Raw genomic sequence first — 17332 nt, 5'->3', positions numbered from 1 at the left:
TGGAGTGAAAAAAACTGTGTGAGGAAGAGCCATGGAAAGTCCTGGTTGGTGTGTGTGCAGTTTCTTCCCAGGAGACACATTTAAGCCTGGGCTAACAGCCTTGGTCCCTGCCTAAGCTGCTCCATAGATCAGCCTGCACCCAGCCTGAGGCCAAGCTGATCCTGCCTTCTTGACTTGGCTTCCTGGCTGGACCTTGGCCCAGACTGTTGTAGCACCCTTGGCTGACCCTGCTGCCTGTCCCTGAATCTGTCCTGCTGCCTGCCAGGGGACTGTGGAGCTGCTGCCAGTGAGGACACTGTCCCTACATGTCCTCCTGTCACTCTCAGCTCTTGGCTTATCTTGGTTTAAGAAACAGCACATTCTTAGTGTGCTATATCTTACTGTGATAGAAATGGACAGGTATTGTTATCTACATATAAACAAGTTCAAGTATCAAACTTGGCATGTAGTTGACCACAACCATTGAAGAAAATGGAGATATATGAAATTATTTGGCTTAATGTAAATGCATCTTGTGCAAAAGACACAGAAATAGATGTGTATTCAGGTCATTATTTAGTCTGGAGAATTGGAATAAATGTAAAAGTGATACCTGTTGGACTTTGCAAGTGAACACTAGCCAGAGTGCTAAATCAGAACACAGTAACACTGTACAGCATCTACACAAAAAGAATTACTTTACTGTAGACCTTTTCTTCAGCCTACTTCAATCCACTTCTCTCTTCCTTTGTCAACTGTTTTTATAGAATAGAAAGCCCTACAAGAGAATCATTAGTTTAGCTTACCTGGAATTTTCTTAATTATCTTTGATGTGGCTCATATCCTAAATGCAGGGATGTGAAAAGCAATCTTAGGTGGAGTGTGGTCCTACCTTTTGAGCTCCTCTTCCAATTTCCTCTGGTAGAGGGCACCCTCCCTCAAAATAGCTGCTGTGTTCAATTTAATGGGTATATTGTCAATCTGTCAGGAAAGGGAATGTATATTCCATGGTTAGTAATGTAAACCATGAAACAGAGTCTAAAAACATCTCAGTGGGTTAAATAAATTGACCCAAGACAGCATAAATTTTAGTTAAAGCATTCATCTAGCATTAATCTGACATTCACAATGAAATTGCATGCTGTTCATAAACTACTCAAGCTGCTTAAGAAATCAGCAGTCCCCCAAGTGGATTATAAATTTGTAATCAGTCTTGGACCATGTCAAATCCCATAAAATGTCTTCACTTCCTTTCATATTTTCCAGTGCTCATATATACTGTGCTAAAGGATTTGATCTGTTTTGGACAAAGACAATAAACTGCCTCTCTGAAAGATGTTCAGTGAGCCAGAACAGTGAAGTAAAAGAAACGTGGCACCTTTCACAGGGAGATCTTGGAAGCATTTTATAAATAATCACTATTACAATGTAGAAGCATTTCCAAGACAACTGGAAACCATTGCCATATCCATTTTCTAGACAGTAGATGTGAAAAACTGTTCTCAGTGACTTTCAGGCCTCAAGGTGTAACTTGGACTAGATCCTATGGCTGCTTTGTTAACTCTTCAAAGTATTGTGTTAAGACTGACTCCCAGACAACTTCTAAATACTGAGGGAAGAAAGGATCAATTTCTCTGCCAGTTAAAATTGCTCCCTGCACAGGTAGAGAAAATGGGTCACCTTTGCAGACACATGTGAGAGACCTGATCTGAACCAAGGCAAAGCAGTGCTGCAGAAATAAGAACTGAGATCATTCCTGCAGAAAACAAAGCTTAATCATAACACGTTTGACTTCTATCCAGATAAGTTCTGTGTTCAGAATTCAAACATGTATTTAAATTCCAAATGAAGAACTTAATGAGTAGCTGAGAAACACATGCACAGAATCACTCAAGCTACATACTGCAAATATTGTATGCAGAAATATGAACTGAAGTCTCCTGAAATACATAGCTGGAAAAAGCATGTGTTATAATTTATGTTAATTAGATAGGTTGAGGATAGCAAACACATTCCATCACCTAGAATTCACTAAGTAAAATTACTGGTTTTACACCGATAGCATATTTTAATGCAAAAAAAATAATTACCTATGAGTTTCTTGACAAAATTATGATAACTTGAGGAATTTAGGAAAATAATCCAAACCAATGTATTTTCTTTCTTTTGTTTGACTTACTATGACTTCTTAATGCCCAATGATGTTCTACCTTTTGACCTGCATCTCAACACATCTCAAAGCCTTCTGCCTTATATGAACGGTTTCTATTTTATTCTTGTACTGTGTATAAAATGTTTCCTTAGACATTTTCTGACCCATGCAGATGTTTCTATACTTTTGACAGTTTTCTGTGTACACAGATTTCATGTTCTGTATTTACTAACTATAATTTGGATAGAGAACTGAAGTAAAAATGAATATGGAAATACCTTAAACTTCAGTTTCACAGTTTATTGACCAGAAATCTGATGGACATTGAAACAGAAATATGGCAATATAGTTACAATAACGGGGACTTCCAAGACATGTGCAGGTAGGTATAAGTAAAATAACTGAATAAATTCTTCTATGTCATATAGTATCAAGGAAGTTCTGAATTTTATTCATTCTCTTCCTGTTGTGAGATATATTCCCTTTTTTCAAGATGAGAAAATGGAAGTAAGGGGAAAAATTACAGAGCACTAGTTCTTGGGGGAAAATATCATATTCACTATTGCCACCTAATGAACATGGAACAACTCACAAAAACCAATAAATATGTAAAGAGCAAATATGATATGAACAAGAGGCAGACTGAGACAGAGTGATGATGCATTTGTACTCTCTCATTCTCCCAGTGAAAAAGATGAATAAATACTTTGGAACAGCAAGAGAAATAATTGCTGCTGCACATGATATATGTCTCTAAAATTAAAAAAAGATTTCATATACTGTGGGTGTTCTAAAAAGAGGAAAGCAAAATACTAGTTGGTTAAAACATTATACAATTATATTAAGTTGAAGATAGATTAAAATTATATATATATATAGTTTGGATTAACCATCCTCTTAGTATTTGTCTACTCAGAGAGTGGCACAGGAAGGCAACCGGAATAGAAAGTATTTTAAAAGTCAATAACAATATGCCTATCTCTGCTTGAAAGTTACAGCAGCATCTTGAATATCAACTAACCAACCTTAAGGCAAATGTGTTTAGACAAGATAAAACTGTTTGTGCATCTAGAGGAGATACCAGCAAGTTTTAGAAGTGGCCCTAATCAATGCCAGAGGATGCCAGATCCATATTTTTCTTAATGCAATTTAGGCAGATGGCTTGACTCTTGTTAGTCTGCACTAAAGTTTTGTTATTTTATATTATCAGAAAGGGCAATGGAATACACAGAGTTTTGAACTGAGCCCACTTAATTACAGGTCATGTATGTTTGTTTTAACTATGTAAATGTTTCCTGGTTTGGGTTTTTTTCTCTTTCTTTTTGTGCAGAATTAACTAGGATCTTATTACCTTACTGTAATTTAAATGCTGCTGGACCGTAAGCAAGCAGACTGAGTAGCTGATACTGTTACTAAAGATAACTTCGGTGTGTGATAAATGCCAGACAGGCTTTAGAAATACTTGCCAGATGCCCAGTCCTCCAAGTGGAGAATCAATCTTTTCACAGTGTTTATGAGCTGTACCTAAATACATCGTTTTAAAGAGTAGGCAGACCTGCTCACAAGATATTTGAGACCACAGTACAAGCACAGCTGAAATTATTCTGTATAAGAACTTGAAACAAATGAAAGGTGCCAGATTGAACAATACAAAACTGAAGATAATCTGTAGTGCAGTTATTGCAGAAACATCAATGTGAAATTTCATGTGTTCCACTGTTCAGGCTGAACAGTTCTTTTCTCTTTTCTCGTGTTTACAATTCTCTGACCCTTGAAAATTCTACAAGAGAAGCAATCAGGATAGTGGATTTCATGACCTCAGTATGTGTCTGAAGGAAACAAGGCAAGCATCCAGCCTGACTGTATATTGTGTATCAGACATTCATTAGCTGGAATGATTGCTCAGCATTCTTTAGGATCTCATTTTGAAACAGTGATGTACTGATGCAAGATTGTTCTATCCTTATGCTGAGTTCTTAAACCAAGGTTTCACAATTCTTTTTTTTGCTGGGGAAAATTCTCTTTTCATACTATTTTACATAAAATCTTCTCCCTTTGTAACTGAAAACACTTTTAAGGCAATATGGTTACATTGTGCAACTACACCCAGTTTACCTCAGGAAACCAAAAGGGTATGATCTTCCTGACCAGTCTCACCCAGGACCTCCACTCACACCATCTGCTCACTGGCCTGGGAGCCCCAGTTAGACTCAGATGGGTTTCGGTTTCCATTTTGCTGGGAATTCTACTCCTGGTTATGTCTCCATTTCTGTCTCCTGACCTCAGTTGCTGTTGTAGCTTTGTCTCCTGACTGGACTTCTGGGTGGACCCCAGCCAGACCTGACTTGTTGCCTTGTTTTGTCCAAGGGTGACTTGCTATCAGCAGAACCCATCACTGCCACCAACCTCCTCACATCAGACAGTGTGTCCCGCATGGTGAGGGCACTGCCTGTGCTTTCATCACCTTTGGCTCCTTATTTCTCTTCCATCATGGAGTAGCCCTGCTCTTGTCACTCCCTGACCATCTCTTTGTGGATTATTAATGGTGCATAGGACAAAATCTATGAACCATAGACCCAATCCATGCCATGCTTCTGGCCAAACACCTTAGTGTAAAAACACAGGTTCAAGTCGAGTTTCCATCATGACAAGATTTGCACTTGTGTCAAATTTTCAAGTACATTTGACAACAGTTCCTTAAAGGTTACTCACCTTGCTTTGGATCTTTTGAGCCTTGAACACTGGTTTGCTCTCCATACTGTCATGTATGTTCTGTAGTTCAAACCAAAAATACATTATTTCATTTCAAAAACAAATTTTCAATTACTCAGCAAAAGATATTAGGTATTTATCAAAACTAACATATGAATATTCATCAAATATTCTTTGGAGAGTAAAAAATTCTACATATTTTGGAAGTGTAAAATACACAAAAACTTGCTATGTACACCCAACCTAGTGGGAGTATGAACATACAAAGGTAGGTCCAAGTATTGACTAAATAATGCTAAAGTAACAGCGATTATTTCTTTGACTATGAAATATTACTTACATATATATATGAATATATTAATCTTTCAACTGAAATAGATACTGAGAGGACAAAATAGGATGTCAAACACACTTCATGGAATTATTAATTAGTGGTAGAATTCTACTGATACTTATTAATTGAATGATGTTAGCTATAGATACTGATGTGAAACTGTCTGGTATCATGGGGACGAACAGAGTGAATAGAATATGCAGCACTGATGCTGAAATGAATATATTACATACATAGATTGGTGACTTAACTGTGAACTGGGAATCAACCAAAGTAAGGATTCTGTATGAACGGGACCATTATTCCCTCAGCTTGGCTGCTCTGTGGCATCAAAGTTAATGGAAAAATAATATGTGGATTTAGAGAAATATTGCCAGTTTGGAGATTTGTTGGAGCAGTTTCCCAGAAAGGTTGTCTCAAAATTAGGAAAATTATAAAGCAGCACCAGAAGTATAACAAAAGGGGGTTGTACATTATGCATAAAAAGAGGCAAATGCAGGAATAGGGATGTTAAATGACACTATAGCAATAAATCATAGCACAAAATTCCTAAGCCCAAATAAACATATTTTTTAAATACTCTAAGATACCTTTAAATACTCCAGTCATATTTCATCTCCCTACTGGGGAATTTTTCAGCATGTGTTTTGCACCATACCTCTCTCTTTTCAGGCTTGATGGTTGCACACCTGAACTGGTTAGTATTTGCCTCTAGGAGCAGATCCTAAAATTAAAACAATTCTCTTAAAGAGTGTGGTACATCAAAGTTCCCTAAGAGTAATTTTAAGTCTCAAAAAGTCTTATAGCCCCAACCACTATCATCAGAATCATAGAATGGGGTGGGTTGGAAGGGACCTTAAAGATCATCTTGTTCCAGTGGGCAGGGACACCTCTCACTAGACCAGGTTGCTCAGAGTTCTAGCCCACCTGGCCTTAAACACATCCATAACTCTTCTAAGCATCCTGTGTGAGTGCCTCACCATCCTCACAGTTAAGAATTTCTTCCTAATATCTAATACAAACCTTCCCTCCTGCAGTTTGAAGCCACCCCTCCTCATCCTGTCACTCCCGGCTCTTGTAAAAAGTCTCTCTCCATCCTTCCTGTGGGCTCTCTTCTGGTACTGGAAGACCCCAGTTAGGTCACCCTGAATCCTTCTCTTGTCCAGGCTGAAGAATCCCAATTCTCTCAGCCTTTCCTCATAGGAGAGGTGCTCCATCCCTCTTGGTGGCCTCCTCTGGACTTGCTCCAACAGGTCCAGGTCCTTCCTGTGGTGGGGCCCCAGAGCTGAATGCAGTGCTGCAGAGTGGGCAGAATCCCCTCCCTCACCTGCTGCCCACGGTGCTTTGGGTGAGCCCAGGACAGGGAGGTTTCTGGGCTGGGAGTGCCCATGGCTGGGTCATGTCCAGCCTCTCAGCCACAGCACCCCCAGGTCCTTCTCAGGGCTGCTCTGGATCTGTTCATCCCCAGCCTGGGCTGGCACTGGGAGCTGCCCTGGGTCACCAGCACTTGGTCTTGTTAGAGCCCAGGAGATTGCCATGGGCCACATGTGGAGCTTGTCCAGGTCCCTGGGGATGGAGTCCTGTCCCTCAGGTGTGTCACCTGCAGATGTGCTGAGGGTGCACCCAATCCCTTCATCTGTGTCATTAATGGAGATGTGAAACAACACTGGTCCCAAGATGAATTCCAAAAGCTTGACTTAGTATTTACATACATTTTCACTCCTGATTAAAGACCTGAAGTAAGCAAGTATTGATTTTCTCTACACGGTTCTGCCTGGATGTATCCTTTGCACAGGACATCAGGCCTTTGATAGACCTGCCCATAATGAAACATGCTGCTTGTCCAGATACCAGTTTAAAAATATCATAATCATAAATATCATAATTATATCATATTATGCCACATCAGTACCATTGGCAGGAACTGTTTTCAGACTGCTAACAACACCATGGCTTTGGTTTTGAGCTACATTAGAGAATTATGTTCAGGGTATCACTCCACCGGGGCTGATTCAATACGCACACTCCTGGCATTAAAGCCAAGTCATTATACAGGGAATTACAGGCAATCATATTTTCAGTTTTGATATTTATTTTGTTTGTAAACCAAATCTCTAATCAAAGCTGTGAAACAATGACTAGATTTTCTAATGGCTTTCTGGGCAGCAGCTGATAACATCAGTGTTTCTATAACTGTCTAGAGTGTGGCTTCCAGTGTTCTCATTCCTCACAGTTGCTCAGATGTGGTTCTTACAGTTACAGCTACAGCTTCTGCAGAAATGCTATGAAACAAATGACATTTTTCATACAAATTTCTGCTAGCACCCATCATTTCAGCTTGCTTAGAAAACAGTCGAGGGAATTGACCTTTGTGAATGGTCTGAATGCCTTTAATAGCATTGCAGAAGTGACAAAAAACTGCAGTTACTGTAGCTATAATTTCTGTAGTGGTTTATCTTTGTTTCTTGTATGAATGCATTTTCTTTATTGAATAATGTGGTTGGTTGCTAAGTGATTTTACAGTTGTCATAGATTTTTAATGGTATAGGCACTGTGTTATTTGGCTTTTCTTTCCCAGTTTTTCTAGAAAGTTTTTAACATGGAAATAAGCACACAGACAAATCAATGTGCTTTCCCCACAATATGGAAACTATAAAAGGATAAAAAAATCATGCTGTATTGTTTTATAAAGAAATATCAAGCATAGGTAATGTGATGGACCAGCAAAAGGAATGCATAGTCAGAATCTGTCACACATTAAAGCTTTCACCATAGTTTAGGAACAGAATTCAGTGTCCCTTTCACATGGACATGAGGACAGCCAGTAATGAATAGACTTGTCAGGCATTTTCAGAATGGGGGTGGGAGAGTTCTGATAAACAGCAGCCACATGGCATACCTTTTATCAAGTTTATATTGTTACTTGATTGGATATGGTGACAACAGTTTGGGAATGGAGAAAGAAAGTGGAAATGGGCATTTAATTAATTCCTTTCCAAGGAGAGGACAACAACAATCTGCTTTAACTATGAGCTACCTCATTGAACAAGATTCATGTCAAAGTTTGGATCAAATAGCTAGATCTGTTTTTTTCCAGGCTCTCCCTTCTCCTGCTGTCTTAACACACAGACCATGTACTCTGTTTCTTTACAAACCAGGATAACCTCACACTCAGTCTGTTGAAGGCAGTGTATGAAGAATATGTAAGAGTATGAAGTCTGCACAAAAAAGAAGTCAGAATCTGCTGGTATTTTAAAAAAGTGAATAACATGGTTATTTTTCAGTTATTACAGAAAAAACCCTCAAAAATACTGATTTTGTAATTTGAAGCCTTAATAAATAAGTGAATACCCTATATATCCACATGTCCATGGGACTAGAAGGACCATCGTGAAGAAAATAAAGTAATCATGTTTCTGCTACTTTATATGGCTGCTTGCAAAATTTCCCATATGGTACTTATAGTGAGTAAAAGGTGAACCTTGTCCTGGACTATTAATAATAAAATAAAGAAGGTGGGAAAAAGAGTGCTAAAACAGAGCAGAGGATACAAACTTCATGACTCTAGAGAAAAAGTCATGAAGATAATGAGCTATTTAGTTGCAAAAGCAGATATATTTCAGATAAAGTTCAAGATTTGTGAAGATAAAACAATAAAGAAAAACTAGTTTAGAAGAAAGGAAAGGATAGAAGAAGAATAAAATACACTTACTTTTGCTTTTTGGATATTTTTTGTTTTGATTTCCTCTAGTTGCTTTCTTTCCTTTGGAGGCTTATAGATGCTTGGAGGAACCTATATTAAAAGACAAAAATCTCTAGAATAGGGGATATAAAACATTCCAAGTGACACATTCTTGCAGTCAAAAAAAAGCTCATCCACTTTTACTGGAGAACAGCAGCAGTTAATTTTTTTAAATATTGATTCTTTTCTATTAGTGCCACTCTAGAAGACAGGGACAGATTCCAATTAGTTGGAGTTACCCAGCTTTTCAGTTCTGTTCAATATAACATAACCTCTGCTCAAAAGACCAGAAAGAAAGACAATATTGGAAGTAGTCCAAGAAAGGCTAAAGCAATAATAAATCCTATAGGCCCTATCGAGGGGAGAAAAATATTTCCAGAATGGGAACAATTCTATTTGGCATTTCATAAACTTGACTTTCACAGCAACAGCAGCCAGATAGGGCAGCTGAATAAAGTAAAGCTTTAAAGTGGCACTGTGTGTGGTGGTAGGAACAAGTTACAGACTCCAAAGAAGTTCAGGGAACTGAAATCCTTTGAAGTTTAACAAATACCCAGGCACTTCATTGTAACTGAGGAGGTCTTGGAGCTGAAATGGTGGGACCCTGAGAAGGAAGCTGGAGAAAAGCAGATGTTCCATCCCTCTGGTCTTCCCAGAGCTCAGTGTTTAAGCACTGCTGGGAAAAGACACTGGGCAAAAAGGGCCTTTGGTTTACCATGGCTGTCCCAACATCCTTGTAAGGGAAAACCTTTGGAGGTGTGGATTAAATGTTTGGCAGGTAAAGAACTCAGAGGGTCCTTTCAGCATCAGTCAGAGCTGGGAAAGCAATCACATGCCAGCTAAAATGAGCAGGACAGGACTGGCTGTCAGTTGGACCAGCAGGACACTGGGACTTCAGTTGATTTCTGTATTTGCTTGAGCAATAAATTTATCCCAGAGTAAGCTCTGAAAAAAGACTGGATGTCTCCTTGAGAGGAGTGGGTGAGAGAGTCTGACAGTTTACTGGGCACCTGCCTAAATATTTATCTTGCTAAAAATGTGCTAGATCAATTAAAAGTTACAGAACTAATGGGGAAAATTTATATTCTGTCTTGTACTGGAGGTCAGTTCAAGGAACATGGGAATCCCATCTGGCTTTGTTGGACTATATAATGAACTACACTTAGAAAATATCATGAATCTGATGGACTTTTCACTGCCTTTGCTATGCAACATCTTTATCTACAGGTAAAACAAATGCACAAACAGAAGAAGCTAGCAATTAAATGCACTGGTGAGACTGCTCAAGTATTCTTGTGAGCTTTTAAAGTGAAGTAGCAGTGAAAGTATTTTCCAGAAGTATCTAAGAACTTTTATTATGCTCTTAGAGATGGAGAAATGAAAGCCCAGACGATCTGCAAAGGGTTCCACAGGCAGTGAATATCAGTTTATTTCACTCTTCTTCCTACTCATGTGCTTTACCTGCAGACTGCACTCATCTGCCAGAGTAAGCTGAAAAATCTCTCCTCAGAAACTGCTATGCTTATTCCAAGTAATTGAAGGAGGAGCCTTTTCCATCAGCTGTTTCAAAAACATTCTTTGCATTGTGATTTAGCCCATAGGGATGAGTACAAGCAGATAGCCAGACAGTACAGCTATTACCCAATTGTTGGAAGAGGATAAAAAGTCACTATAAATAGTCAATTACAGCAACAGAGATAAAAAAGGCCAAACTCTACCTAATTAATCCAAAAGTGAAAAAGGGGATTGGGAATAAGAGAGACCAACTTTGCTTTCCCTCCCCAGGCAGTGGTCAGCCTCACATAGCCTGTGGGACATCGCTTAACCAGGGTATTATTTAGGGAGCAGCTACTACAAGATGTTTAAAGAAGAGAAAAAATGAATAATCACTTTGAACTTTGGTGCTCATTACTCTTCTATTTTTTAAAGTTACTGTCATAAGATGGAAAAGGAAAAGCTAATGCAATGCTATTTTATTATGTGTTGTTACTTTTATAGATAAGAGCACAAATATATTGGTGGGTCTGTTATTTGCAAACAGAATCCTCTCTACTGGCTAAATTATTTCATTCCTTTAATTATTTTAAAAAATCAGTGGCTTCACTCATGAAGCCCAGCTGAAATAATAGAAAAAAAATCTAAAAAATACATTAAATTTGGCTGAATGGTGTTACAATAACATCCCAGTGAAGCCTTTGTTTTTAATACATAACTGGTTTATAGAAAATTTTAAAAGAAAATAATTGCAAAATCTTATCATTTTAATATAGTGCTGATATTAAAAGAATGGATTTTAGTACTCTAGGCCAAGATATCCAAGAAAGTTGAATGTGTCTAAATAATTCTGCATGTTATCAGGTTTAGACACCTGTCTGCATTTGCTTCCTTTGCACACCTCAAGGTAAAGCACTCATTTTTCCTTGTAGGACTGTATTTGTCAATGTGTGCATGCATATGGGCAGTCTTGTGTCTGCATCCATGTGCATGTGTGCCAAGGCCACTGGAGACATGAATTTATAACCTGTAGACCAAATATTTGAAGTGAATTGTTTTATAATTAAATCTCAAAACTAAAATGTTTTTCCTTTTAACTTAGTGACTGTTGTCATTATATTGCAAAGGTTCTATATTCATTACATGGCAAGGGTTCCATATTGCCAGAGTTCCGTACCTTCTCGGTATTTCTTGTAGGCAGCTCCTCCAGGCACTGACTCTTCCTTGTCCTCACAGCAGCCACTGACTCCAGTTCCCCCAACCAACCAACCCACTCTTTTATAACACTCTTCTGACTGGCTACAGCTGTGGCCTGTTAACATCAGGCCTGCTCCTAATCTTTAGTAATTGGCTCAGCTGCAATTCTTCAGGGATAAGATTATTTTCTATACTACCTTTATTTACCTATTTTCTATTCCCCTACAAGTGACCCCCATTTTTGATGAACATTTATGATGATAAATGATTACCATAAACTTCTAGGGCTATGTTACCCCAAGGCCAGTTACTTTCCAAGGCCAGTGGGGAATTACTATATTTGCAGGGAATGCCCCGATGAAGGCAGGAATGATGCATCTGTCTCCATGTTCTCAGAAGGCTAATGTATTACTTTATGATACTATATGATATTAAAGAACACTGTACTAAAGAATACTATGCTATACTAAAGAATACAGAAAAGATACTTACTGAATGCTAAAAGGATAATAATGAAAATTCATGACTCTTTCCAGAGTCCTGACACAGCTTGGCCCCAACTGGCCAAAGAGTCAAAACAACTCACACCAGAATCCAATGAAACAATCACCTGTGGGTAAACAATCTCCAAGCACATTCCACATGAACAAAATACAGGAGAAGCAAATGAGATGAAAATTGTTTTCCCTCTCTCTGAGGCTTCTCAGCTTCCCAGGAGAAAAATCCTGGGCAAAGGGATTTTTTTCAGAGAATGTGAATGCCACAGGGAATCCCATCTCCTTACAGATCACTAGGACAACTGGCCTGCCGTGTGCAATAACCCACAGCCCAGCACTCCCCTGGGAAGGCAGTGTGTGCCCAGCTCACAGGATGCCAGTGCCATCCCAGCTCCTGACCCAGTCTATGTGACACATCTCCTCTTACTTGGAAAGAAATGCCTGGAATACAATAGTGCTAGAAATCAATACCGAAAAATATAATAACCCTGCTAATCAGAATGAACTAATTGCAGCACAGGGACACAATAACCTGTTGCTCAAATTCCAGCTGCCTTCATATAGTTCTGTACAGTTGTTCCAATGTGGAACAGTAACTGTGGGTTGTTGCTACAATAGTCCCTGCTGATAAACCATGTGACAAATTCTTTGACAGCTGCATGCAACTCATGAGTAAAAAATTGGTATTTCATAAAATGAACACTTTTGTGAGAAAATGGATGAGAACATTTCTGCAGCAGATCATAGGATGTAATGTGGAAGAGTTTTATTTCTTTGTGCTCCTCTGAATTACAGAGAACCCTCCTCCATGCAGGAGCCACACTATGGCTGGGTCTCACCTTACTGACCCTCTCCTGCCATGTGAGCTGTGTTTTCAGTCTCTGTTCATTTCAGGATGTAAACTGGTCACACTGGCAACAATGTGGCAAAGTAAAGTGAAGCTTAATTTGCTGAGAGAGGTACAGAAATGAATAGAAGTTACATCACTACTACACTAATGGTTTTAGATTCACATAAGCTTTAAATTTGCAAAGTAAACTGGCCAGAAAGAAAACCAAATTTAGTATAATCCAAACAACACAAATGAACTTCACTAAATGCATCTGCATTAAAGCAAATTTATTCTAAGAGGGGCTGCACAGCACAAAGTTCTAAAATGACAGCAACATGACTCATTCCTATACTGATTAAGTAGTTATTAAATGCAGTTTTTCAGAGCCTGGTATTAAGCTGTTTCAATGTAAAATCCCATTAACCATATAACACACTACCATTAAATTGCTCTGCCATCCTAAGATGTAAATGGTCTCTAAGAGCATTCAACACATGTATTATTTAAAACCTGAAGTGCTAATACAAGGTGGCAGATAATGCCCAAATCTATGATTTCTAAGCTCCCTTCCCACTGTATTTAAATACAGATGATTTTGGAGTCTTTATTAAGTTAGTCATAGTAGCTTAATCCCAGATCCTGTTTGCTTTACCCCATGAGATAACATCAGCTGTGGTACTGATTTGTACCAGTGTAACTAAATCACAATCTGAGACAATAAGTAAAATAACTTAGCATTCCAAAGACAAATCTAGTCTCATTTTCACATGAGCAATAAATTTAAACTGAAAGCTTTAATTTTAGAGATTCAGCATTATGACAAATAAAATTCCACCTTCAAGGAGGAGCTGCAAACCTAGAGTCCATCTCATTTCCAGCAAAACTGCTTCTCCATTTATTTTAATGAGAACTCATTTGCAAAAACCCCTAAATTTAGATTATTAACTCCCCTACCATTTTGTGCAAAAGCATACATGAAATTTAGTGTCTTACAAAAAATAAACCAACTTACAGGTTGTCTTTTAGGCAGTACTGGCAGAGGTGCTGGTGAAGGTGGAGGAATGGCACGTGGCTTGGGTGCAGTCAAATTAAATTCCTTTGGCTGAGTGACTCTTGAAGTCCTGACAGTGCTGGAACGATTACTTAAATTATCTGTGAGCTTTTCAATCAGCTGCTGCACTTTTGGCTGCCACCTTCAAATAAATCCAGAGTTTTCAAGTTTATTTTATTTTTCTCTTTCATAAAAACTTACAAACAGTAGATGAGGTTGGCATTGGTGCAAATTCTGTAATGCTTTCTGCCATTCAATTTTATTAAACCTAACCTATGAATCTGTACTCAGGATTTAGCTACACTGTGTTATTTCACCTCTTGATAGATGCTGTTCACCCAGATGACTAGTGGTGAAATAGCCATAGTTTTTATCTATCTGGCCAGTTGGTTTTGTGGCAGGGCCAGATTAGGGGTCAGAAAAGCAGCTGCTATAGGCTAATTGCACACTTCACATACTTAGATGAAGAGACTATGAACAGTGGTCTGAGTACCAACAGACAACATGCAGATCCATCTTAGAGCACAGGCAGTTCTAACAGAAAAAACAGAAAGATCCAAGGAGTTTGGTGAATTATCAAATGAACCCTCAGTGAGCCCTGGGGGCAGCTAAGAAGATTTTGATTTCTGTAGCTTTGGGCTTGTATCAATGTTCAGACTTCTTCTAAGGATTGACAGTAAGATATAGATTAAAGGTAAAACATAAACAGGGTATCACAGTCTAATTACAGTGACAGCTTCAAGCCAGATATTCTTCCTCTATATATGTTATATCCTTATATATTACACATGCAATGGAGCTTCCCCAGAACTTAAAAAGCAGATGACAATGAAAATTTACAGTAAATTGTTTATATGACTGTTATTCTGTTACTGTTATTACAGGGTGAGGCTTGCAAGTAACTTATGCAAGTAATGAAGCTCCACTAAAATAAGACTCTTTATATTAACCTCACTGATATTAGAAACATTTAAAAGAATTGCAGCCACTGAACTGACTAAATTCATCACTGCATCCTCAGACCCCTGAAGGATGTTTCAAATCCAGTAACCAAGTCTAGTCTTGAACATTCTTGTATAACTTACATTTGCCACTTCCAGGCAAAACATGGGTTCATTACTCTGAGTGTAACTGACTGTGAAGGACAGCTCCAATAAACTTGGTGCTAATGAAACAAGCAGCGGCCTAAGCCTCAGCCTGCATGCACGTGCAAGAGCTCCGTGGGTATGCATGTGTGTCTCCATACCTCTCTCTCTGTATTTTTAGACTATTCTAAGCACTTATTATAACTAGAAACACTACAATGGAATATTTTGAGTCAAATTCTGACTTCAGATATATCCTTGTGGTCCCTGTAGAACTCAGAATAGTGCAAACCAAATATATGTTATATATTTGCTAAAGCGCTAATAAACTACACAGTGTGAAAGGATTATTCTAGGGACTTGGATATGACAGAACCAGATGCAAAACTCCTTTTCAGCTGCTATTGTTCAAGGCATGTTTTTGTCTAACATTTTTTGCCATCATCTGGTTTAATCTATACTGCATTGAGAAGGATGTGTGACTGCAGCCACACTGGTGTAATTTACCTGTTCTAGGGAAAAGTGAGAATAAAAAGTGACCCACTAGGCTGCAGAGCTAGTATTGCTCCACATGAAAATGTTCCAGTTTGGCAAGGGTACAGTTGCTACCATATCACCACCTAACCAATGAGCTGTTGCACCTCAGAGCATTTAAGCTGTTAAGTGATGCTGCAACTGTGTAAATAAATAATAACTTTAAAATACTTGCTTATATGTTTATCTGACTTGCTCGGAAAGGATTTTATGACCATCAGTACAAACAAATCTGTGCATAAAGCCAAAATCAGGGAAGTCAGACATTTTTAAAAACAGTTAATGTCATACAGATGTTGAAGTGACTGATGAGGCATGACTTTAAGATAATTTGAGTCTTTTATTTTACTTTTTTCAGAATATGATGTTTTATCTATTCAGGAGCATTAGGAAGCAAATGTACTACAGCTGTGAAAGGACTTTCCTGAGAGAGAACCTTGCCACTGGGTAAGTTAAAGGGCTTGCTAAAGTCTTGGGAAGACAAGGAGGGCTCTAAGTGACTTCAATAGGAGAAACACTTTAACAGAAATATGAGCTTTCAGGAGAAGCTTTCCCCAGCTTTTAAACTTCAAGGTGGCCAGAGGCTACTTAAACACTATTTACCTTAGCAGTGGATCAATCAAGTTCTCTTTCACATACACAGAATCGTAGATGTGACTCCACTCATCTTTTATCCATGTGTTCAGGTGCAAGTCATTGAAGAAGAACCTAAGAAACTAATAATAAGTGGTTCCTTTTAAATATGAGTATTTGAGACATGGTATATATAAGACTCCAAAAAGACAGTTGCTTTTAAAACAAACACTGCTGAAGAACTTGCTTGTATTTGACCTTGTCATTACAAACACAGATGCTTGGTATTTTTTGGTTCTTATTAGCTGGTGGACAGTCCCATGTCTTTTAGCTCTATTTTGTGAGACACTTCCAGATACTAAAATTTTTTTTTTCATGGCAAAACAAAAAATAAACTACAGGCTGCAACATAGAGATGTGCTAATTCACCTTTAATTTGCTTCAAACATTGTGAAAAAAAAAAGTTTTTGTTGTTTGATATATCAAGATTTCTACTATCATTTTAGTACAAGGATTCTATACCACCAGAGTTTCATACCTCCTTGATGTTTCTCATAGGCAACTCCTCTAAGCACTGACTCTTCCCAATCTTTGCAGTAGTCATCTCACTCCAGTTCCCATCAATCCACTCTTTTATAATGCTGTTCTTATTGGCTACAGGTGTGGCCTGTTAACATCAGGCCTGCTCCTAATCTTTGGTAATTGGTTCAGGTGCAACTCTTTAGGGGATATGATTACATTCTATACCACCTTCCTTTACCCATACTGTATCCCCCTACAGGTTTTATTCAAAATTAATTACTACTGGAATACACTGATTTTAATATAATTTTACAGTAGAGTTTTAGAGTCTAATATACCCAAGTGGACTTCTGATTATCTAGAACTAGAAGACCCATGAAGCCAAGAAATATGTCAGGCCAGACACTGCACCTGAATGATTTAAATTCTTTTCAGCTTCCTGGGAACTGGACAGAGATAACTGGGGAAAACTATAGTAAATGCTATACAATGTGGCTTTTTCTTTTAATGGCATATTCCCATTAAAAGAAAAGACTGAAATTTGGCACACTTATAGATTATAGGGGTCTACATGCTGGAGAAATAACAACTAATATTTGAACTTTTGTTTGCCACTCCAGTTCACCAG

At 38.3% G+C, this 17332-nt stretch overlaps 1 protein-coding gene across 1 annotated transcript in view; it reads right to left on the bottom strand.

Moving 5' to 3' along the window:
* The window catches only part of CFAP99 (cilia and flagella associated protein 99), a 52709-nt gene that overhangs the window by 13980 nt on the left and 21397 nt on the right, over positions 1 to 17332 (bottom strand). Inside the window, exons 5-10 of the mRNA XM_054294576.1 lie at positions 16213 to 16325; positions 13952 to 14132; positions 8890 to 8970; positions 5836 to 5901; positions 4844 to 4903; positions 872 to 960 (exon numbers count right to left, since the gene is read on the bottom strand). Coding sequence (XP_054150551.1) covers positions 872 to 960; positions 4844 to 4903; positions 5836 to 5901; positions 8890 to 8970; positions 13952 to 14132; positions 16213 to 16325 — 590 coding nt within the window. The remainder of the gene's footprint in view (positions 1 to 871; positions 961 to 4843; positions 4904 to 5835; positions 5902 to 8889; positions 8971 to 13951; positions 14133 to 16212; positions 16326 to 17332) is intronic.

The sequence above is a fragment of the Melozone crissalis genome, unplaced genomic scaffold (assembly GCF_028551555.1).
Source record: "Melozone crissalis strain CALT ecotype California unplaced genomic scaffold, PUWL_Pcris_2 ptg000006l_1, whole genome shotgun sequence".
In the NCBI taxonomy this organism is placed as follows: domain Eukaryota; kingdom Metazoa; phylum Chordata; class Aves; order Passeriformes; family Passerellidae; genus Melozone; species Melozone crissalis.
This window is presented reverse-complemented; position numbering and strand designations above follow the sequence as displayed.